The 24,404-nt window shown below is 39.6% G+C and overlaps 3 protein-coding genes across 5 annotated transcripts; 1 reads left to right on the forward strand and 2 right to left on the reverse strand.

Annotated features, from left to right (window-relative positions):
* Window positions 1–372: 372 nt before the first annotated feature.
* On the reverse strand, window positions 373–5,228 carry LOC126758041 (exportin-5). 3 transcript variants are annotated; one of them, XM_050472027.1, is made up of 3 exons: window positions 4,819–5,228; window positions 959–4,715; window positions 373–872 (listed from the first exon to the last, which is right to left on the reverse strand). In XM_050472027.1, exons 1-2 carry the CDS (start codon window positions 4,855–4,857, stop codon window positions 999–1,001), a joined length of 3,756 nt encoding a protein of 1,251 aa, XP_050327984.1. In that variant the 5' UTR covers window positions 4,858–5,228; the 3' UTR covers window positions 373–872; window positions 959–998. The 3 variants fall into 3 exon arrangements, with proteins under 3 accessions (XP_050327984.1, XP_050327985.1, XP_050327986.1); XM_050472028.1 differs by having other exon boundaries at window positions 959–4,748; XM_050472029.1 differs by having other exon boundaries at window positions 959–4,768.
* A 327-nt stretch (window positions 5,229–5,555) lies between these two features.
* On the forward strand, window positions 5,556–23,798 carry LOC126760429 (microtubule-associated protein futsch). The gene is made up of 10 exons (XM_050476050.1): window positions 5,556–5,864; window positions 5,936–6,526; window positions 13,329–13,642; window positions 13,695–14,100; window positions 14,290–14,480; window positions 15,187–15,529; window positions 15,589–16,205; window positions 18,028–23,352; window positions 23,422–23,554; window positions 23,612–23,798. Exons 1-10 carry the CDS (start codon window positions 5,720–5,722, stop codon window positions 23,686–23,688), a joined length of 8,142 nt encoding a protein of 2,713 aa, XP_050332007.1. The 5' UTR covers window positions 5,556–5,719; the 3' UTR covers window positions 23,689–23,798.
* On the reverse strand, window positions 6,613–12,592 carry LOC126760430 (uncharacterized). Its single transcript, XM_050476051.1, has 5 exons — window positions 12,261–12,592; window positions 11,281–11,585; window positions 11,089–11,212; window positions 8,178–10,923; window positions 6,613–8,117 (listed from the first exon to the last, which is right to left on the reverse strand). The coding sequence occupies exons 2-5, from the start codon at window positions 11,469–11,471 to the stop codon at window positions 6,964–6,966; spliced, it is 4,215 nt and encodes a 1,404-aa protein (XP_050332008.1). The 5' UTR covers window positions 11,472–11,585; window positions 12,261–12,592; the 3' UTR covers window positions 6,613–6,963.
* Window positions 23,799–24,404: the final 606 nt, after the last annotated feature.

Genomic DNA, 24,404 nt, shown 5'->3' on the forward strand with positions numbered 1-24,404 from the left:
TTTTTTTAATGTTAACTATTTTTCCTTTTATACGAATAATATCGTTTATAACAAAACCAACGCATAAATCTAATAAATATAGCGGGCATAATAATTTTTGTATATAGCTATTCCGTGTAAAAATAAATAATTTTGATTTCTCAATAACGATAATTTTTTATTGATTATTTCTTCTGCAACATTAAGAAAAACGTGATAATATACAAAAAACGCAGTAACTGTCGGTTTGTATCACGTGCGTACATATTTGCGACTATAACATACGCTTTACAGTTTAATTAGCGCTGTTCGCTTGGTAAACTTAGTTCGGGTATAATTACTTGCCAATCCGAGACTATACCTCAACCTTTTCCTTTAAAATTACTAAACAAGTTTTATCTACCATTCAAGCTTCACTCGGCTTAGACGTAATTCGTTTATTTCGTTCATACTTCACTTCGTTTATAATATCTTAATAAAAATATCTAAAGAATCACTTACATAATATTTTAAAATATCCATAAAAAACAGTGCAAATTTTCGCAAATAGAAACAATTTTAAAACTGAAAATTAAATAAAAACATCATTTATGTATATATACATATACATATATATTCATTTACATATATAATTTATAAATTATTTCATATGTAGCTAAGTAAATAAGTAATTTCGTTCTACATTTTGTGGTATAGTTGATGGAATTTCGCGTTAACGCATTTCCAAACGGCCTCTTACTTCCCCACCAAGTTGTATATAAGTATGTATGTATATTTTTATAATAATCTACGCTTCACCAGTTTCCAGTATCGTTTAACCAAATATCCATTTGTGGCGCAGTTTCTGAGCAGCACAAGCTTTTAATACATACATCAAAGTCTTTAAATTGAAGCTGAAAAATAAAAAAATATTAGAATATTAGAATATTTTTTTATTTTTATTTTACGCAAAAAAATAATACTTGTTTTAAATACGTACGTTTTTCATTAGTTGCATGCCCAGCTGCTTTCTCCGATGGTCACTTTTCTGTGCGGAATAGTTGTGTAATGCCCGAGTTTTGCGTTATATCGACAATGTCTGTGTTGGGTTTAGGCGCACGCGTCTGCATTGGTGGCAGATTCAGAATTTCGATTTGCCGGCTGAACATTTGATTTACGCTACGTCCCACCAGGCGCGCGGTCATCTTTTTGAACAGATCCTTCTTAGCTTTGTCCACTTTGTTGCCTTTCAAAGGTGCCACGCTTACCTTTTCATCGAATTTTTGTATATCCGCCGCATTTACGTTTGGTATATTACGTAACAATTCGCTGAGTATGGGAAATTTGGGGCGCAGCAGCTCATAGAATTGTACACCGAGCGTTATTAGTCCTGCTTGATTGGCATCATGCATGCCATGCACCTGTAGACCCTGTAGCACGGCTTGGAATGCGGTCGTTGCTTTGTTTTGGTCCATTAACTGTATCTCGCTGGTCGCCAAAAAGCGCATTACCGGCGCTATCACATTTACTGCTTTCATACTGCAAGCCCCGTCTTGCCAAGATAACGCGGCCATCAGCGTCATAAGTATGTAGTTGCTCGTAGCGTCGTTGCGTAATAGTTTAGCGCCCAAGTCACTGATAATATCGGACAACAATGCCGATTGTGCTGCACGTGATTGTGTTGTGCCATCCATAGAGTGCTCCTCCGGCTCCATAGCAACGTCTGTTATGTTTGCAGCTGCGTGAACACCATCAGTGCCAGCACCAACAAGCGCAATTTTCAGTACGTCCAAATATTCACGTGTCAAAGAACGATTCAGCATATCTTCCAGCACCTCTTGCGTGTCATTTGACTCCTCATTCAATTGACCCGATTCGTACAACGAAGATATGTATGTCCAGCGCTGCATCAGGCGATAGCACATAAATGGCGCTAAATGTGCAAATATTGGCACAAGCACCGAGTCGTAGAAGGCGGGTGGGCAAGAGTATACAAACGGTTTGAAAAATACGCGCACAATGGGGCGCAGCCTATAGTCAGGCACATCTTCCAACGATGCGAAAACGCTGTTAATTAATGCGTCAGCAATGCCTTGTAGTTGATAAATATCACGACCGAGAGAGGGACCCGCTGACCCCATCATGTGATAACAACTCTCATATAGCAATGCCATAAATTGTTGTATACGGTCCACGGTACTAGTCATCGTTTTTACGGTTGGATCAAGCGGATCGGCAGGCGGTGTACACACCCCCAACAACATCTTTTTCTCATGCTCCAACATCGTGTAGACATTGCGAAAATCCTCCGAAAGCAAAGCCATGGCTTGCGGACGGTAGAGCTCGTTGAGCACACGCATTAACGCAAGTATGTGTGGCAGCAGTGGAATGACGTGCGGTGTGGCTGGATTGCGGCAAATAGGATTTCCCAGTTCTGTGAAGCCAACTACGAAACCACCACGAGACGCACGATCTGGATCGTCAGGCCAAGTGCAACGTTTAATAACAGCCAATACAACGTTTAGAGCGTCAAGCATGTGGCCCCGATTCAAACTGAGGGGATCTGATTGAATTGGCGTTACCGCTGGTTTATCCAGTCCCACGAACTGTATAAATGTGTACGGCGATTTGAAAACCTCTGCGAATGTTGGCCAATGTGGTAGTGTGTCCTTCATTATGTTTGCCACAAATACAGTCTGTCGCTCGTAATCGCAAAAGTGGTTTGATATCAACAAAAGCGCCTCCTGTAGCGTAGTACGTTCCATTTTATTAATCGCTTGCCGTGGATCTTCAAGCAGCACCCGCACATGTGAGTCGATCTGATCGAAAACCGGTAACAGTAGCAGGGGATACTTGTGACCCAACTTTACCATCAACGAGGCGGCATGACGTCGTAAATTTTTAGTGGCTTGCGCTCGTGTCGTGTCTATATTCGATTCGGTGGAATCACGAAAAACAAGTGCTTGGAATATGCGCTCCAGCACACGTGGCAACAAAGATACGCCACTCATGGCTACGCAATTATTTGGCGTTATCTGACACGACGACATACTAAGGAATACGAAAAGCGCTGAAATACACGAAAGCAGTATAGATAGTATCAATGGATTGCTGGTTTCCACTTTCAGACATTCCTCCAGTAAACGCAAACCCGATTGTACTGATGGCCGCTCCGACACCAGCAGTATACGACTAAGAACACCATCAATAACACATACCAGCGCCTCCCATTCCATGTAGGCAGGGTCTTGAACTGAACAATTTACGTTGTTTCGTTCAGTATGTGCTTTGGACAAACGTGCATTGAGCCACTGCTCACAATACGTAAATGTGACGATAGGCTGAATAAGCGTTGCTTGACGAAAAACCTCCAGAAAGTCGGTGCGGCAACGATAGTAGAAAACGGCAAATTCCTCTTCGCTATCATATTCTAAGCAAATGTATGCTGCTGTCGAAACTGACGTGGGTAGAGTTCGTGAGCTGGGGTATAAAGTTTTGATAATACGTGGACCTATAACGGCTATCAATTTTGGAATGTAAGGAACCACTGTAGCATCTTTGGAAATGGCATCGTGTTTTAACAGCACATTCCAAATAAGTGTGGCACCATGCGCAACGGTAAGGGAATGATGGCTTGAAAGTAATAGTAAACATTCGAGAAATATTTCAAAGTTTGGTGGGCGCTGTATGTTGCCATCTTCCTTACCCCAAAGTATAACCATTTGTTGTCCCAAACCGCTCAGCATATTTAGAAGTTTCTTCAAAAAGTTGTGGTTTTGCTCCAAAGCGGTAGCGTTGGCAGCATCTGGAAGCATTTGACTGGCCGTAAAAATGTAACGCATTGGTTCTTCGCCGAACAACATCAGCAGCGGTTTTCGTTCTTTCACCTGACCTTTGCGATTAGTGATTTGTGAGAGGCATTCGGCTGCGTTGCATTGGAATGCTTTATCGTTTAACAAAATGCAAAGTATTTGCAGTAGTTTACAATTATTTGAAGTTATATGGTTCATCGAAACCCATTCCACGAATCCAGTTAGTGTGAGTAATACCACTTCCACCACTCGTCCATGTGCATTCGCTTTCTGAAAGTTGCCTACGGCAGTAGCTTCGCGGAATTTTGTAACATGCAATTCTATAAGTCGTTGGAAAAATTCGAATATGTCGTTCATGTTGTTAGTTAACGCCTGATACATATCCTTACGCCGTTGGTTTGATTCAATTGTCTGAAGTAATGCAACATCTTCTACCAGACGAAGAAAAACCAAAAGCACTAGTTCAGTTTGAGGTTCACCTTTATTGCAAGCATCGGATAATTCAGATAGTAGTGTTGTCCATTGCTGTGGCCATTCACGTTTTATCATTTCCACAATAATACGTGATACCGCATCTTTCAAATGCGCTAAACTCACATCTTCCGCTGGGCCTACGCCAAAATGTAAAAGTTTCATAGCGTTCTCCTTTATGAAGAGTTTTTCTTCATGCGAAATGCTGTTCCACTTAAATTTAATAGTGTATTCCATTAATTGTAGACCAAAGTGTTTCACGTTTTGACCAAATTGTTGTCCGCTGGCTAAATAAAGCCCAACTTGAGCACATAAAGGCGATTCCTCTTTAAATCTTTCACAAGCCATGTATGCTTCCATACGTGATTGCTGAGCTGTATCTGGGCGCATTATTAACTCCACGGCCTGGGCAAGCTCTTCCCCAAGAGCAGCTACATTTCCACGTTGTGTCATTTTAGTCACTCGTATCCGCCACTGTCAATGATCGATTACTTATTTTCAACTGATCTATGAATACGTATTAACCACTAAATTATTGCATGCTGCAACCGTCTTTTGGAATTTCATATATACTCACAGATATTTCAAGTCTCGTATATCGGCACACCACACACATACAACCTTTGCAAAATTTTGTTTCCCTTTGAAACTGTTTGGAAATGCCTGATGTGTGCGGTATGCGAATTTCGTCTTTCGGATACTCCTTCCTCACCACCACGCCGCCGCCTTTTCTATTCTTTGATTTTGCTTCTTTTTGCCTTTGCGCGTGTACCTGCTACAAATCCTTCACCGGCGTACTTTGTTATTTATTCAAATGGATTTAACCTTCAACGTGTGATTTAGTAAAACATCTTCTTCATGCAAAAATTCTCTTTGATAAATTTTTCATAAAAAAGATCAGACTTTAAAACAAATGTGCTAAATTAATTTGTTGAAATCTCTATGCAGAATAACACAGCAAGCCTGTCTCACCTTGTGAAATACAGGGTTTGAAAGTGGTTGAAATGTCGATAAAGGACTACTCCCTTTTGACACATACGCAACTCGTAGTCGTATCTTGACAGCTGCAGAATGTCAAAACAATTTTATAAAAATATATGTATAAATAATTTACGCGACGTCACTTTGAAAATATGTTAGCAATATTTAAATATATGCAGTATTTCATAAATTTTATGCATTATTTGTTACCCTCATAGAATTTTAAATATGTTTACATTTTTCAATACAAAAAATTTTCTCTGGTAAGCAGCCCTGTATTTTGTAGCGCCAATCTGAAATGTCATTTGAAATGTTTGCGATCATTGAACATACACAGCCGGCACGGAATACGAAATAGGAGTAAAAAACATAAATTCCATATGAAATCAGCGCGGCTGAAGATAAGTTTTTTTTAACAAAAATCTTTTAAAAGTAATAAGGTTTGCATAGATTCGTATAATTTAAATTGAGATAAATAAATTGTGAAGTTGTTACAAATGGAGTGGTACGAAATAGCAGTAGATGGTGGACGCACTGTCAAATTCTCGTCGCGAGTGCCACATCCGGGCACTGCACAGCACCAAGAGCAAAAACAGTTGGAACAGAACGATAGCGACGTAGTGTCTGAAGAAGATTGTTCAGGTAAATATTGGCTTAGATTTGTTACATTTTCATAATGCAGCTGTTAACGATTGATTCTGTATACCATACAGCGCCACAACAAGGAGGGATTATAAAAGGCGGTACATGGTGTTGGCTATCTAATGGCAATGAATTAGAAATTAGAGCACTACGTACTGGACAAACAATTGCTACCTATGGGTTTGTGGAAACACGAGGCTATGGCAGCTGTTATATTCGATGTGTAGAGGAATTATTTCCGCAAAATAAGGAAAATGTTCTTTTGGTTGTATGCTTGGAATGTCTTCGTACATCCGGACGGGGTTGTAGCTTTATAGCAATATATTCCATAGAGCATAGTCGAGTGCTGAGCTGCATAGAACTGCCACTACATATAACCGCCGCAGCTTTCATAAGTGAAAATTGTTGTCGACGGTCGCTATTGCAAAATTTCGATGGTTGCCTTGCCGTTGGCAGTGAGGAAGGAGTTATTTTATTATTGGATTTGAATATCAACAAAATATTGAACGCATGTGATGAGCGTATGAAAGGGCCAAATAGACAATTAACTGATGAATTAACGGAATGTCAGATATCGGATTATAATTTGCCGCTTGCCGAGATACATCGATCTTTTCAACGTGCGCGTAATGATGGTGTACACTTTGCATTACAAGTAGAGGGTAAGTCTTAAAAATTACTGCATAGAACATTTATCCAAATTATATTTAAACCTCTTTTATTAAAAAATATTTCTTAATATTTATTAAGCTTAAAATAAGCCACACAAATTTCATTTATTTTTTAACTTAAATCATTTAAACAGTAAATTTTACTTGTTTAATTAGTGTTATTTAACCATAGGAGAAAAAAAAATATAATATAATGCTACTTCTGGAAGTCAAAGTACCTTAAATTCTATATGTAAAACTGTGTGTAGATCTTTTAATCTACAAACTATCAATAGCAGATAAAGAAAACTAATTAAAAAAAGAAAATTTGTAGCAAACAAAAAATTCTATTGAAATTAAAACTTCAATGGCATATGACCATATATGAATATAAACCAGAACGCGATGAGATGTTGATATGATGAAATAATGCTTTTAACATTTAGCGTTTATTCGTCACTATGCTTAAGCTCCACGTCTAACATACCGCAAATCATATAGGATAAGTCATCCGGATCCGGATCGCCATCGTTCCAGAATCCGGTCTGGTCCACATCGTTGAAATTATCGTAATTAAAAGTCATTGCCATCTGACTACTGTTTTCATCGGCGCCGCTGCTTAGATCCATCAACTCGTTCTCCACGTGAACTTTGTCCATTTCCATGTGAGGCAAGCGCAGTAAGATTATACTGTCGATATGTTTTGCCGGCAACGGCGTTAGGCCATGCTGAGTGCGTAAATGTTTCATCACATTGCGACGATTTAACTGCATATAATTACAAATCTTACAGACGCGCATTTCAATTTGTCTGGCGCGTGCATTATATATATAGTCTTCGAGTAGTTTTCCACGTTTTCTACAAGGTTGATTTATGTGTCCCATCATTGCTGAACGGGTTGTTTTGCGTGTATTGCAACCACTGCAACGAAAAGCGTATTCGCCAGTATGCATCGAATAATGTTGATACCAATATGGTATCTTGAAGCAGCATGTCTTATTGCAAAACACACATTCCGCTGCATATTGTTCTTGGCCATTCATGTAGGGACGCATCTCCAAAATTTGGCCGCCTTGTTTGCGCACGCGTGCCAAAACTGCTTTTGGTAGACGTGAAACGAACACCTCACTATCTGGATGTTCATTGACGTAGTGCGATACTGTGCGTGGAAAACGTTTATTACAAATCTTGCACCAATCGCTGCCTGCATGCCAATTAGCGTCAACATTCTTAGGCACTTTTTCATCCGGCTCAATTAGTAGTTCATCATCAATGTTAGTCGAATCACCAGATGTACTATCGCATGTAATTAGCTCTGGGTCGCTTTGCTTTGGTTGCATTTTCACGTTGGTGAGATCCTGCTTGCGCGGCCGACCACGTTTTGGTCGGGGCGCATCTTCATCCTCAATGACGATAGTGGCCCTTTCCGTGCGCTTCGGTGCGGCTAACAAACGGGTTGGTACTACTTTGTAAATACGATGTGAACGTGGTTCGCCATCTTCAAGGCCCTGTTCATCATCGTCATCGATGACAATTTGACTATTGGTGGAGGTACTTGTGAAATCAGTGAAAATATTTTTACTGCGACTTTGCGACGAAACACCTGAAAAAGAAATTATTTTTATTTATTACATTTTTTTATATAGTTCACATTAAAATTTACCACTAGTCATTGCAGCTGCAGTTTTCCCATTTTTCCCACACAATGATTTAGCAAACATTTCTAAGTAGGCACTTTCAAAGGATTTGACTTGTTGCTCACGTTGTCGTTTCGCTTCCAGACGTTTCTCTTCCGCCTTACGCTGCACCAAAGCCATCATCTGCTCATCTTGTCTCCGTTTGTCAGTGGCAGCCTTCTTCTCAGCGGTAGGCGTTTCGTCATCATCCGCTTCCTCTGGCTCATATAAAAAGGTTTCATCGTAACAACGTGTACGGTGTTGTCGCAGCGATTTTCTTCGTTCTCCCTGACCAGTATTACTTTCTTCCACTTTTTTTTCGTAGTATTTGGCTGGTGTGTATTCCTCATCATACTTATTTCGTTTCTTCTTATCATCGATCACGTCATTGGTACCGCCATATTTGGCTACCAGCTCTTCATAGCTGCTCGTGCGGAGCGTTATACGACCGGTACGCGCATCTGTCATTAATGTGACATTGTTGCCAATTTGTGTACAGGCGGCTGTACAAAAACGCATACCTTCTCCCGATAATCGACAGTCATTCAAGTAAAATGCATTGTACATTTCACGCCTAAGCTGCGCGTCCGCAGTACCATTGGATGTGTAGGCTTTGTTATTAAGGGCAATGCGCAGGTCTTTGATGCGGACGAATACTTTGTACTTGAGTGCAGTTTGCAGTAGTACCAGGCACGAGTGTGAAACGATCTGTTGCGGGTCGGCAAAATTCTCGATGAATTCTTCCAACCATTCGCGATATACTCTGCGCCCTAGTTGTTGTGTAATCAGTATTGGCGATGTTTTAGAACCTGTCGATGTCGACGAGGTGCACTGTATAGATGCGTCATTCTCTTCCTCCTTAGTGTTGGTAGTCCGTCGGTTGGCATAAAAAGCATTCGGTATTATGATATTTTTGTTTGAAAGTGTTGCGGCGAAAGCGGGCGGATTATCGCCTGTGGTAGCAGCGGCCGGCAGTAAATTTACTGCATTTAAAAAGTTTGACTGAGGTGTAGGCTTGAAGGTAGGCGGTAAAAGTAGAACACTCCTAGGTGTGTTTTGAACACCTCCAGCTGGCGCGGTTGAATTGGAGGGCAATATGCGACCAGCTGTAGTTGTCGAACCACGCGCACAAACTTGATTAAGTTTTAGTGATTTCGGAGCTTGCGACATTGGCAATAGTGTGCGCTTTTTGCCTGCAGTAACCGCCGGTATTTTTACCGATTTGGTAACTGTTGGCATGATGATACGACGAGTGCTACGTCGATTAGCGTTGCTGCTGTTTACCTCATCATCATCGGAACTGTCGAGTAGATTTATGGTCTCTGTAATAGATTTAGTTGTTTTAATTGTGGGAGGTAATTGTGAACTTGTTTTGTTTCCTTGAATGTGTTTTTCTTTGTTAGCATTTTTCTTGCCATTAAACGTTTGAGTTATAGTTGTATCCGGTGTGGGGTGGACAAGCAGCTTACCGACTTGCGTCTCGTCTTCATCGTCTGTATCCAAACAAATAGGTGAATTGCGCGATTCGATGATTTCTACATCGTCATCATCATTATCGTCAGGGCTTGTGAATGCATTTTTAACGCCGGGCAAAACAGCTTGAGTAACTTCCACACTATTTACAGTAGACGCTTCCTCGGTTCCCGGACTTATTTGCAGATTGACCGCTTCTAGTGTGCTGTCCACTTGTCCAAGTGGATCGTCAATATGGATTGTTTCTTCCAACTCTGGTGCATTATCTATCTGGGTGTGAATTTCTATTGCGAACTCTACATGTGAAGAAGTATTTTCCTCTGTGCTACATGTAGGCGTATCGCTGCTTTCCTCGACCTGTGGTTGTACCGTACGCGCTTCTTCAAATGTACTATCTTCGTTATCATTTACAAGTGGCTCCTTTAAACCTTCGGTAATGTTATCTTTATTTTTGCCAACTTGCATTGAATTCTTCTTGTTTTCGCCTGGAATTTTGTCGGCACTATTTTTACCTCCACAGTTGATAAGCTCCTCTTCTCCCTCAATACCCGCCTCTTCGGCATGCTTACTTTCCTTATCTTCCTCATCATCACTACTATGTCCCACATATTCTCCTTCATCAGCTGAGTCAGGTAAAATCATTTCATCTTCTACAGTTTCTTCAGGAATTTTTATTAATTCAATACCTTCATATTCCAATTCTTCAACGTCTTCCGTTATAAGTTTCTTGTGTTCAATTGGAATTTCCCTTTCTTCACTTTCTTTAACGATTTCCTTAATTTTATTAAATGCATCGGAGGTTTCTAAGTTACTGATAGCTTTAGGCTTCAAAACATCATATTCCTTCTTATTAATTAATGTATTTTCGCCAGTTTCATCGAATTTCGCGCAATCATTTGTCAATTCAGCACTTTCTAGCGCATTTGCCTTTATTGGCTTCTCGGGTGCTGCAGTGTCTTCTTTAAAAAATTTGGATTTACTTTTATTTTGGTTTTGCAACGTTTCATCAGTATTTTCAATATTTTTGTTAACTGTATCAAAGGCTTCGGAGCATTTATTTTCCTTGCCGGTTGCTTCATTATTTTTTTTACATTTATCTTGAGTTTGAATTAAATTTTCTTCATTCACTGGTACTTCATTTCCATCTTCCTTTGGAGCTGTTTCGGAGCTAGTACGCTTTGACGTCTCCTCGTTTTCCTTACTGGCCGCATTGTTCTCATTCTCATGTCCACACTTCTCTGCCTGGCTCAAAGTAATGAGCTGTAATGTGTCATACAAAATTAAAATTCTTGAATAGGTACTATAAATATCTAAACTAAATTATATATCGATAGTATATTTTCTTAAAATTAAATAGTTGCTAGTGTAAAAAATTTAAAATACTTCTACATATTAAATAAATTGCAGTATTTTTGATTTACACACCTTATCACCATGACTATTCCTATCAAACGCCGCTCTTGCTGTCAGCGCCGGCGTCGGCGCCAATACTTTTGTTTTATCGTTGTGTAGTAACACTGCATATTTGTCTAGTTCTTCAAGTGTCAAACTGTAATATTTATTAAAAGATGTAATAGTAATCAAAATAGCGTGTTTCCAGGTTGCATTTGTTTATACCTGTCATCTACAGCTTCTTGTCCACATAATACTCGCTGTAGTATTTTCAATTTCTGCAATTCTTCGGTGTTTTCTTCTGGTAATGTTGTATTTGTAATACGTTGTTCCAAGTAGGGCAAAAATTTTTGCATTTCATTGACTTTGTGCGTATAGTCATGTTGTTGTTTTTCTGATTCTGTGACAGGCCCCATACTACTCCTAATACAATTCAGCAGGTAATCGGTACAATTGGCTTGTGTGTTTTATATGTGCGTATGCTTGTTTAACTTTTTCTCCAAAAATATGCCAAAGTTTTTACGTGAACACTTGAAAACGTAATTAGTAAAAAAAAAATAGTTTTTATATTTTCATTATTAGCTATAGCTTTGAAACTGTTTTTAAATGTAATGAAGGAAATAAGTCTATATTGTAGTGAGAAATTGTCTGCCATTTTAATTGTTTGTTTTCGAAGCCAAACTGCTGGGTCATTTGCAAACGTTTGTGTGACTTAATGTACTGTGCGCATGTAGAGCGAATACTTAATTCTTCTTTTTTTTCTATATTGGCCTAGACAACGCTTACGCGGTTATAATCGAGTTTACAACTACATACTAGTATTTTCTACAATATAAATAAACATAACCAAATATAGTATATTTTTGTTTTCATTTAGTTAAAAAAAAAAATATAAAATCCTTCACATAAAATATATCAGCAAATTTTACAAAAAAAAATACTTAAAAAAATAAATGATGAAAATAGAAATATTTAAATTGCTTTTAATATCAAAATTTCCGTAATTGTAATACTTTTTTAAATATTTTATTTATCATTGTCGATATATTTTTATGCTGCGTCTAACATAACGAAAAATATTAACTTTTTTAAATTTTTAATATTGTGCCCAGCAGTTTGGCTTCGCACAGAGAAAAATATAAATTTTAAACACACACGCAGAATCGCAGCAGCAACAACGCATATAAAAACTCATAGAAACACACCTTTACAACTTTGTAGCTGCTGGCATGGTCGGTTATTGTCGCACTGCCGCCACTAGTAGCCAGGCATCCCCTAACAAAATAATAGTTGAAATTGATGAGGCCCTCTTAGAAGTGGCGCCACTGTTGAATATACGTATATAATTTTCCTGCACCGCTGCGGCAACGCTTGGATATTTGTGTACGCTATGCGTACTTTTTATAACAACACAGCTTAAAATTGTTGAACGCTTCGCTTGTAGCGCTAAATTTTTTATATTTTACACCTTGAAGTGTTAATTTTTTTTAACTTAAAACAACTACATTACACTCTGCACGCACAATCACAAATTTTGTCACTAGTCTCAATTTTTTTCATTAATTTGCCGCTGACAGTGCTTTAATGCGCTACATTGTAAAAAGTATAGTACATATTGCAAAATGTATTGGAAAAAAGTAGTAAATTTAAAAAGTAGTAGAAATTTTATTTTCAAAATTCTTTGTTGTAATAAATAAATTTAATATCTTCTTTGAAAATAAGCCAATGCAATATATTTTTTTTATTTAAAATAATTTAATAACTTTTATTGCGATTTTTAATATTTATTATACAAATTTTACAATGTGTTCTTATAAAGTAGTAGTAGTATCGTTGCAAGGTAGTAGCTGTATAAACGCGCAAAGGCCACACTATTAAAATATGAAAATTATCCTCAGGGTTGCATTTTCTGAAAATCCCAGTTATGTTTTGATGAGTTGACGTAAGGCAAAAATATTAATGAAAAATATTTTTTTAAATGCTCCTAAAGTAATATATTTATTATGTTATGTAAAATTTTTGCACATATTGAAAAAAAATAACAATAAACATAGGAAAATAAATTAAAAAAAAAAAACATGATATAAATGAATGTAGCAAATATATGTACATACATATATACATATGTACATACATATGTATATATTTTTAATAAACTTTAAGAATTATAAACTTAAAACATTAGGATATGTAGAATAAATATTACCTTACTTTTTACTTATTCGTAACTCTTTGTTGAAGTAGTACCGTTTCTGCCCCCTCTTTCTTTAAAGTCATCGACACTCCTTGTACTGTTCAATGCTTACTGCCCATCGACTTGTCCCTGGGTCTGGCCATCGGCCTAGAAGATGGACGTTTGGCCTTTTACGATTTGGCTGAAATGCAGATAATACACATAGCCACGCCACAACCACAACAAGCAATCGCCCCAATAGTAAAGTTATCCTATCTAGAACCTTTGGATGATCCACGGCATTGCCTTTATGTGTGGGCAATGCACGAGGACGGCGACAGTTTGAACGCGGTTTTGCATACACTTATTTATGAGAAACGTTTGGCTGAAAAGGATGGATTCTACTATTTCGAGGTATCTGAAGCGTAATATAATAATGTAAACACATCTAAACACTTTTTTTTAGACATTCCTCACAGGTACAATACGTTTACAACTACCGTTGGAGACCAACAAAAGTATTGCCTTTGGTTGCCAGTCAATTAATAAAATTCCAAACGCCAATCTGCATAATAATGGTGTAAATCTAAATACGACACAAACAGAGGAAGATGGTTATTGCTTATGTGCGCTCACCTGGTTTTCTACCCAAGAGGAGAAAAATAAGTTACTTATATTTGATTTGAATCAATGGTATAAAGAGGAAATGCCATTTAGTATTACGAATCAGAAATGTCCCAGTTATTTAGCGGGATACGTGTTGAGTGGGCGGCAATGTGCGCTTAGCGCTTTTCTTAATCCTAGCACTGTGGCGCATTTCAGTTCATTGCAGCGCTTTGAAGAGCACTTCTATCCCAATTCGCTTAGTTTCGGTGAGTATGATTACTATGCCGGAAAAAACCGAAGTCGGGGAATGTTTGTACTGAATTGTAAGAGGAAATACGGGCCTGACAGGAACTGTTTCCGGTCTCCCCTCTCTCTTTCGCTGACTATGTACATTGTATATACCTAAGGCTTTTTCTATATCGAATTGTATTATATTTTTTTCTTAATACTTCCAGATTGTCTACTCTTACTGCCGGACAGCTCACTTGGCTACACCTGGATTGGTGCACAAAATAAAATCATCAATATGTTGCGTGCCAGTAATTCGAGTATTTTTCTTGAGCCAGATATGTATTTTAGAGAGATTCTGCGTACACGTTTATTACCGCAATTTTCCGAACTTAATGTGGATTCCACTTTCTCGCGGGTATGTAAACACTAAAACTAAATAACATTCAATAGCACACAAACGTATATAACAATAACAGTCACCCTGGGTATCTTGATATAAGAATATCGATAGATTCTATATCATGAATTTATTGGCGAGAAAAAGCTATATATTCATCTTTTTGCTACCAATTATTTAATAGTTTAATTGACTATTGTTGTAGCCGAAGAACACGCCTCTGAAGTAATTTGGAATTTGATCGGTTAGTTTGTACGGCAGCTAGAGGTTATACTGGTCCGATTTTTCGGACACTATATTTTTTATCTTACACAATAAAGTATTCCAAATTTCGTGAAGAAATCCTGTCAAATAAAAAAGTTTTCCATACAAGGGCATACATCGGTCAGTTCGTATGGCAGCTATATGTTATAGTGATCCCATATCGACGGTTCCGACAAATGAGGAGCTTCTTGGTGAGAAAATGTGGTGTTTTACATCGTTATCTTCAAAAATCAGAGACTAGCACGAGTATATATAGAGAGATTGACATCCATAAATCTACTCAGCTCGTCATGCTGATCATCTATATATTTTTTTAAAGGGCCTTCGACGTTTCCTTCTGAGTGTTGGCACTCTATTCAGGATATAAAAAATAATAAATAAATTGTAAAATTATAATTTAAAACCCCAACATAACATATGTACATATATTAATTTAAAAGTATCTATTTTGTATTCGTAGCTTGCTATCTATGAAACGATTCTATCGGTCGCTTTAGAACACAACTGTTTCAGTCTTCTTCGCGATTGTGCTAAATGTTGGGCAGATGGCAGTTTCATGGGTTGCAACTTCACCGCCACCACAGGCATTTCGTTGTCTACACTCACCGATTGGATTTGGAAACGTGCAACCGACATTAAGGCACGTTGCAATGACCTTTCAAAGGGTCTATTCGATTTTGCCGGTTTTCCATTGGATCAACGTGAGCAGAAAGAGTTGGGCTTCTTGACTCGCCAGCTGAAACGGCTAGGCGATTTGCTCAATGAGGTACTAACCACAGGCAAACGCTATATACCCAATAACGGTGAGAATTAAAAAAAACATTAAAAACAAAATATAATGCAATTAATATATTTACACCAGTTTACCTCAAGCTCGAAACGCAACACAAATCATTAAAAATGGCTTCCGAGTATCAAGATGTGTTGCTCTGGTTGCTGAACATTGGTTTACTACCAGAAATGCAGGAAAATCGTAATAATTTTAGCTTATACAAACCGTATGGCAAGAACAAAGTTGTGTACAAGGCTAACCAGTCTAACACAAACGCTATACAATATCCCTACGATGATTTGCAGAATCTCTATGCGCGTAGACGTGAATTCTTCGCACGTAGTAATGAAAATTTCATCTCAAAGAAGACTGGAAGTTGTCGTCTGCTTTTCATTGATGCACTTATATCACACGAATGCAAGAGCGATGGTTTGCGCGAGTGTTGGCTGGAGAATGGTGGCACTGGCCTGTATCCACCACCATCCATAGAGGCAATGCTACGTGTTATGCTTGTGCCTGAACTAGAATTTGAAAGTAAATGTGCGATTTTGTTGTACTTCTTTTTGGATTTACACATGACCATTGACGAGGAGGCGCATAAAGAAATAGTCGAGAGCTTTGTAAAATTCCCAAGCGTTTTCAAGCTAACTGCCACATTGATTAAGACGGTGCAATCGCTTTGGAATCTGGACCATGGATTATTTCAGGTAAGTGTAATGGCAGCAGTGGTCTCGAATCGGTCGACCAATATATTTTTTGTGGCGTTTAGACTTAATTAAAATAAATGTTATAACCTAAGAGCTCAACAAATTTAATAAGACCACCGATATGGCTCCCTTTCGGTTACAAAACACAATGCACTCCTCTTAAAGCAGTGTCTGCTAAGTTACTTTCGTAGGTGGTCTGATAAATAGCATAATCTAGCGACCTATGCTAACTCTCGCATCAGAACATCTGCCTATAATTATCTCGATCGAGAAACCTCCCGACTTTATTTCTATGGACAACCGCACCTTCATTACAGAAGAATTTACCGAGAACACCTTCACCGCTTTACCCATTCCTACGGACGTAATCGTTGGCTAACGTCAATTCCGCCCAAATTTCTCAGCCGAAACAGCCGTTTTAGCTAATGTGCGCGAAACCTTACGCCTTACGCCATTCAGCAAATGGTAAACCAGCATAAACGGACAAAATGGTTAGAGCACTTGAAGTCCTGTAACCTCTCCACCGGTGTGAGCAAGCTTTGGACTACAGTCAATGCTTTGTCTAACCCGAAGAGACATGATAACCGAGTTGAAATTCAATTCAATGGCCATGCCTCTTCGGACCCGAAGAAGTGCGCGAGCTATTTTAGCCAGCAATTCACACTGCACCCTTTGGTAGACAAAGCCAAATAATGTGTTACCCGACGGCTGTGCAAAATGCCAAAAGACTGCGACTCACTGATGAGAAGGTCCAAAGTGCCCTGATGGAATTAACATGCTGATGTTAAAGCACCTAGGCTCGACAGGAGTGAACTACCTTACCAAGGTCCTCAACCTGTCGCTGACCACTCTTCAAATTCCCGATGTGTAAGCAAACCACCAGCATGGCTTCCGAAAAATGCACAGCACTACCACAACACTTAGCGTCATAAACGCCCAGATAATTTGTGGCCTTAACCAGAAACCACCCTGCGAGAGGACGATCATCATAGGCTTGGCATTATTAAAAGCCTTTGACACAGTCAATCACACAACGTTACTTGAGGACATCGAAAAAACTACGCTCCCTCCAGGACTGAAGAGGCGGACCATGAACTACCTGTGCGGTCGTCAAGTATCCGTACAATTTCAAGGCAAAAATTTATAATTGAGAAGAATTAAACAGGGTGTTCTGCAGGGTGGTGTCCTCTACCCGCTACTTTTTAACTTCTACATCTCGACACTCTTTGCATGCCATACTAACCCCACTCATCTAACACCCCTCTCCCTTTGGTCCGATCCCATCGAAACGACACGTTTTTAGAGCCTTCCGTTAGATGACGTCGACGACAATCCATTCTATCCTTACCACCCAAACGGGGACTAGGTACCCGTTATAACAGCAACAGGATATTTTCGTAAAAATCTTCCTTGTAGCCATTTGTTTGGAATCGACCCGCCTTCTGGGACCATCAATATGTAATTTCTTGATAGCGTCGATAACATAGGACAATATGCTGATCAGACTATGGACGAAATTAGCTTCAGACACGCACTGAAAGCCATTCACATTGGCCGACATACCAAATATACAGCCGGCATGCAATGAGTCCGCGCATGTCTCTAACGAACTCTTTGCATGTCCAATAGAATTCATTCATCTAACAGTCCTCTCAATATGGTCCGAACCTACTAAACAGCACGTTTCCTAAGCGTCCGGTTAAACGAATTCGACGGAAACTAACTTGAGCTTTTATACCCAAATAGGGTTTTAGATAGCCGATACAACAACAACAAGAAAATAGGGTTTTTAATTTATTTCACCTTCTCCAACCGCATTCAGCCCGCCGTCGATGAGTTCATATCGCCCTTCAACAACAATCAAACGTATAGCCAGTGGATGCTAGAACTACTCATCGAATCATTGCTAACGCAGAATGCCGCACATTTTGCCTTGCGAATCCTCGAGGCACGTCCCACACTCATTTCGCCCGTACTCAAATTGAAGACTCTGCTTGCAAATGAGCTAATTTCAGAAGCTTTTCATTTTGCGCGCACCAACCAGGAAGATACACTGTTGGAGCTCTTCTTCAAATGTTGTCTCTGCACCGGGAAGTATGGCGTCATACGAGATTTGGCGCTCAATGAGCGAGAAGGACAATTGGTGCAGCGCATATTGCGTAGCAGCAAAACACACGGCGCCGAAAACTTGCATTTCGTTTATTTGCTGCAAAAGTCCAAATACATTGAAGCTGTTTCCTATATGGATGAACTGTCGCGTACAAAGACGTTACGCAGTCACTATGGCAATGAGAGTAGCATTGCAGGTAACACTGACACGCCAAACTTGGTGCTGTCCGCCTTTAATACAACAATGGCGCCTGTGACACAAGGTTTGACCGATGTCTACTTTCGCATTAAGAATAAAATCAAGAAAAAGGAAACGGACAATCGTTCACCTGTGCCGCTAAGCTGCCAATTGATTAAGCAAAATGCCAATAATTTGCTAGGTGGCATCTACCACAGCTCCGCTTTGAGCGCACACTTTGCCACTTATTATTGGGGTGAAATTGATGATGAACGCCGTGAACGCAATGAAGCGCCGCTTAACTCACTGCTAAGTGCGAATAATGCGCCATTCCTGCGTAAACCACAAGTAGACACTTGCCATTTACCGTTAGAGCTATCTGCGCAGACTGGCGTTTCATATCCGCAGCCGTACAGGCTGACCGAAAAGCGTACGCTGGTAGAGCGCGAGCTAGAACAAGCTGACGCTACGGAAGAGCTGCCGAATATTATGTTAAATACGACTGCGCAACCGCGTAAACGTCGGCGTTTGCTGGGTCAGGAAATCGTGGATGATTTGGGTCATTTCATGCAGATGAACAAAGCGGCACAACAGCTGACAGCACACGGTTTCGATTTGAAGGGCGCTGGCGATGCACAAGCGAAAGTGAGTGAACCGACTGTCGTCGCTACTACGGATTATCTCATGCAGCCGCTGAGCACACCGCGGCGACATGTGGTGACTTGTGACGAAAGTCGTGGTAATTTGTCAGCCACTTCGGAGTTGCACAGCATACTGAAGACCAGTAATACGCCGGAGAGAAGTATGCGTGCGCAGAGTGCGCGCAGAGAATTGCACACAGCAATGGACGAAAGTAAAAATTTACGTTTCAAATTACCGGCCACCGATATAGTGGAAGAAGAAGACACGCCAGTTAAGATGCGAGACATTTCAATGCCAAAAGAAGAAAAAGTAAGCTCTCTTAAAATTCATAAAGATTACGATGAAGCTGTCCACAAACGACGGGTAGTAACCACAACAGCGGTAGACGACGAAGAGCCTGCCAGAAGTGAAGAAGTACCAGTTAGGAAAGCTGAAGAACCGAAGGGCTCAACACAAAAAGATAGCGAAATAGTCGACGACGATCCAGTGGATGAATTGCTCATTGAGGTGCGACATGAGAGACCACCATCTGTTGCACACTCTCCAGCGAAACTCAAATCAGTTGCACGTGCCGTCTCTGTGGAGTCCAATGCTTCTAAATGTAAGAACAATTCCGGAGGAGACGAGGATGACGATGAAGAAGAAGATTTCTACTCACCCTTGTCTTCACGTAATAATTCTTTGCTAATGGACAGTGTGCTTTCATCGCAACTTAGCACATCAATTAGCTCAACCTTCGAAACGGCGTCTTCGAAACTATTTCGTTTTAGTGGACCACAACCACGTAAACCACTTCCACGTCTCTCAGCCGAACGTAGTCAAAGTCGTACACCGGAAAAACAGGTGCATGCAGAAGAGAAAAGAATCGATTCAAAGAAGAGGAAGGAAAACGCAGCTGAAATTCAAAAGTCTACGCAGCAAACGGGCATTGAAAAGGAATCAAGCAGTGGTTACGTGAGCGCGAATTCTTCGAGTATCTCAAAAGCGCTCTCCACTTGTATGGTGGACAAACCGAGTTTTCAGATCACATCAATTATGTCTTTAGCTAGCAGCGACTTTGCGCCATACAGCTCGTCATCGAAAATAGCGGCTACCCAGTCAAAATTCAACTTTGAAGACCCAAAGCCACAAGCACACCGTGGCAAGCTCTCGGAATGCAGCACATTGGTTGGGAGCTTCAGTGTGGAGGAAAGCGCATTTCCAACAGAAGCTGACAAAGTCACAAAGCACACGCCATTAGAGACGTCTAACGAGTTCGCGCAACCAAAACCCGTACACCATTTACAGGCCAATACTACACTAGGCATGAGTTCGTACGAATTTACAAGTGACGATGTGAAATCACAACAAACACTGTCCACTACAAAACCAGAAGTGGGTAGCTACAAAGATAAGGCAGCGATCTTGAAAGTTATGGAAACAGTTGAAGTGATGGACATGGATGAGCCAATAGAGGAAACACAAAACGATACGAGCGGTGATAAAGAGCAGCAAAGCCAGAACGTTCAAGCTGGAAATGTTGTTTCAGTCGCCGCTACAACTGAGAGTGACTTATACACAACAGCACTTGGATTGCCGACGCAGCAGCGTACAGCAGACGTGAATATTGATGATAGCGAAGATTCGAATGATGTGGTTGGTCTGTATGAGAATAAAAGCGAAGCAGTGGAAAAGCACAGAATTAAACATGCCGCCAACGATAGTGACAGTGACGTTATTATCTTATCATCCGCTCCGTCATCGCCGAATATACATGGCGATCAACCATTTGACTCCGATTCTGAAAGCGATGACGACGAAGACGAGTATGGAGACGATGGAGAAGAAGAAGACGAAAATGATGATGAGCACGAGCGGATCTTTATTAAAGATGCGAGCGATAATTCAAGTTCGTCTATAGAAATTATTGAAGAGAGTAACAGCAGCGCCGGTAATAAAGTCGAGGAAGAAGAGGACAACACATCAATAGCAGAGGAACCAATACCACCAAAAGAGCCCGAAGTAGTTGCATCTGTTGTAATTAAGGATGAAATTGAGCATTTCGAAAGTGAAGCAAACGATGGAGCGGCAACTGTAACGCACTCAAAGGAAACTAATATCCCAATTGGTCATGATACCAGCGAAGAATCATCTCTGCATAGCATTTGCGAATCAGTGGAGAGTGAAAGCCGCATTATCGTTGAGGATGCCGCTTCGAGCTGTGCTGATTACGAAGAGTTAATATTGCATGAAACTGTTATATTTGAGGAGTCCAACGATGAAGAAGAAACACTGTCTTCTACCAACCTAGAGCTGGCTTCTTCATACTTCAGCAAGAGCATAATTGCACAGAATGACGGCGAGATTTTAATTGAAGAGTTGAAAGTAAGCGCTTATAATGCAAGCTCGAAAGAAGTTTATGAAGATCTTGGTGGCGATGTTTTTTACTGCAACGCTGAAACAACAAATGAAAGCATTGAAACTAACGACTTGGTGGAAACGGAGAGAGCAGATGAAGTAGCCAGCACTTCTGCCGGAATCGTGAAGCAAATAGCTAAGGTAGCTGAAAAGCGAGTCGACGAGTTGAGAAGCGGCGACGAACCTAAAGTCGAAGTACCAGCTGGCTCTGAAAATGCTGAAGAGACTGAGGAAATAAAGCAAGAAGCTTCAATATTTGAGACTCCAGTCCCTGACGCAGTAAATGAAGAAGGCAAAGAAGAATTAGAGGATAAAGAGGAGCAAATTAAACTGCAAGTAGAAGAAGACCTCAGTGACGCTGAATTAATGGAAGTGGAGGTGAACGCTACAAACAAGACTACTGAATCAAGTATGTCTTCGACAGTAGAGAAGGATAATATAACCGATGCTACTAAGGATAATGTAAAGGATACAGATACTACTAAACATGAAGGCACAACTCTGCAATCGGCAGATGGAAGTCAACAAAAATCAACAGAAGCAGCGCAAGATCCAAAAGCCCAGCAGCTTGATGAAAAACAAGATGGCCAAATGGCGCATGTTGAAAAACAAAAAACAACACGTGAATCCCCCGAGCACACAGAAAAGTCATTGAATTCAACACAAACATCAATTGAAACGGTTTCTTTTAAACGTTCACGTATAAGCTCACGGTTAGAAGAAAATGAGACAGAAAAGCCACCGTCCACACCTACGCGTAACCGATACAGCCTTCGTGGCACTTCTGTGCCCCCAGCTCAGGTGGAATCAACGATTACCACACCGCTTGATGAGGTTAGTACCCCGCGTCGTCATACACGTGGTATTTCAATGCCACCGCAGACCACTGAACAACAAGTGCAAGAAGCGGCGGCACATACGCCGAATATAAGTGAAAGTCGACGTCGCACCCGCGCTAGCTCAGTGCAACCTAATGAAGAGAGCGCAGCCCAGTCTGGTACGCCGCGCACTCGTCGCAGCATTCGCGGAGTATCAGTGCCACATGATGTTGATGAAATGGCCAAAAGTAGTACGCCTGTGCGAACTGGACGCGGAACTTCAGTACCACCGCCGGCCACAATTGTTACTCGGCGTCGTTCAAATTTACTCGATGCCATCAATGAAAATACACCAGTGGTGGACTCGCCATCGGCGCGTACACGTTCACGTTTACGATTGAATTCGGTCGAGAGCGAATTGGACTCTTCCATTGTGAGCGGCGGTGAACAGGCGTCACAAGCGAAACGAAAACGTCGTTCTTCAGTATCAAGCAGTGTTTCAGAGCAACCAACTACACCGAGCAGCAGGCGTACACGACACAGTAATATAGCAGCTGCTGCTCCCGCTGCAGCGGCAGAAGGAGAGTCTACTACCGAAGTTAGTACACCTCGAAGCCTGCGGCGCACAACGCGAAGAATGAGTGTTAATACGGAAAATCTACATGAAACACAACCGTTGGAAGAGCACGAGCATGAAACTGACGAAACTTCAAAGTCCAATAAGACTGCAACTGAAGCCACATTATACTCGTCAGCGCGACGTTTGACACGCACTCAACTGGCTATAATGGAGAAGTCGGCAGCACTTATTAAAAATACAACCGTTGAAGGTTTTCGTAGTGGCGATTCAATATCATCCCCCACAAATAAGCGGGTCAGTAAGCGGCGCAGCTCGCGTTCTACCGTGCCGGATAGTGATGATGTTGAATCGATTTCATCGCACTTAAGTAATGTTTCTGGTGCACCGAAACGCCGAGTGACGCGTAGCTCGGTCAAGGACAAAGTACGTAAAAGAATACGAATATCGGTTATTGTTCTTATTGAAACTTTTTTTCTCATTTCTTCTAATTAGGAGGAGAATGACGATGATTTGGTGAGTGTTGCGAGCTCAGTTGGTAGTGAACGCGCATCTAAGCGGCGCTCGAAAGAGTCTAAAAACTCGCCTAATACTACATTGAGTACCATTCAAGAAGATGAAGCGGAAGGTCGGTATATATTAAAAATTTATTAGCATACATACGTCTGATTATACAATTTTGTAGATGAAGCGGGGAGGAAGAAGCGATCTCGACAGCCCAGAAAAAATGCATATAAATCACAAGAAGAACCCAGTACATAAGGTCAATACTTTTTTTATTAATTAATATTTTTGTTGTTGCAATGTAAAATTGGAGTAAAATACCAATAAAGAGAATAATCATTGGAAAATTCTAATACTACAAATATAAATGTATATTTTTAATGTTTTGTGTTTGCTTTAAAAAAATATATACATACATACATACATACTTACATACATATGTATTTGTAATGTAGTATTTTTTTTTCTCAAATTTATATTTGTTAAATATAAGTTTCATTATATATGTAGTTTTTTTAACATTATTTTATTTGTAATCATTATTTCGTATTTTTTATTATTAATTTGGTATTTTATAATAAATATATTTTTAATTATTGTTTTAATTTTTTTTAATTACAATTTTTTATTATTATTACTTTCCTCTTTTATTATTTTGTTTTCATTTTGAATTTTTTCTATTATTTTTAGTTTATTTAATTGTTATTATTCTAATTTAACTCTTATTATTATATTTAAACATTATATTTTTTATTATTATTATTCTTTTTTAAGTTATATTTTTCATGTTTTTTTTGTTAAATGTTATTTTTTATATATTATTTTATATATTTTTTATATATTTTTTTTTATAAATTTTCTTTTTTTATATATATATTTTTTTAATATTTTTTACAAATTTCTTTTTTAACTTTTTGTATAATATTTGTTTCATGCCTTTGTACGTTTTTATTTTTAAGTTTTTATACTTTTTT

The sequence above is a fragment of the Bactrocera neohumeralis genome, chromosome 5 (genome assembly GCF_024586455.1).
Source record: "Bactrocera neohumeralis isolate Rockhampton chromosome 5, APGP_CSIRO_Bneo_wtdbg2-racon-allhic-juicebox.fasta_v2, whole genome shotgun sequence".
In the NCBI taxonomy this organism is placed as follows: Eukaryota; Metazoa; Arthropoda; class Insecta; order Diptera; family Tephritidae; genus Bactrocera; species Bactrocera neohumeralis.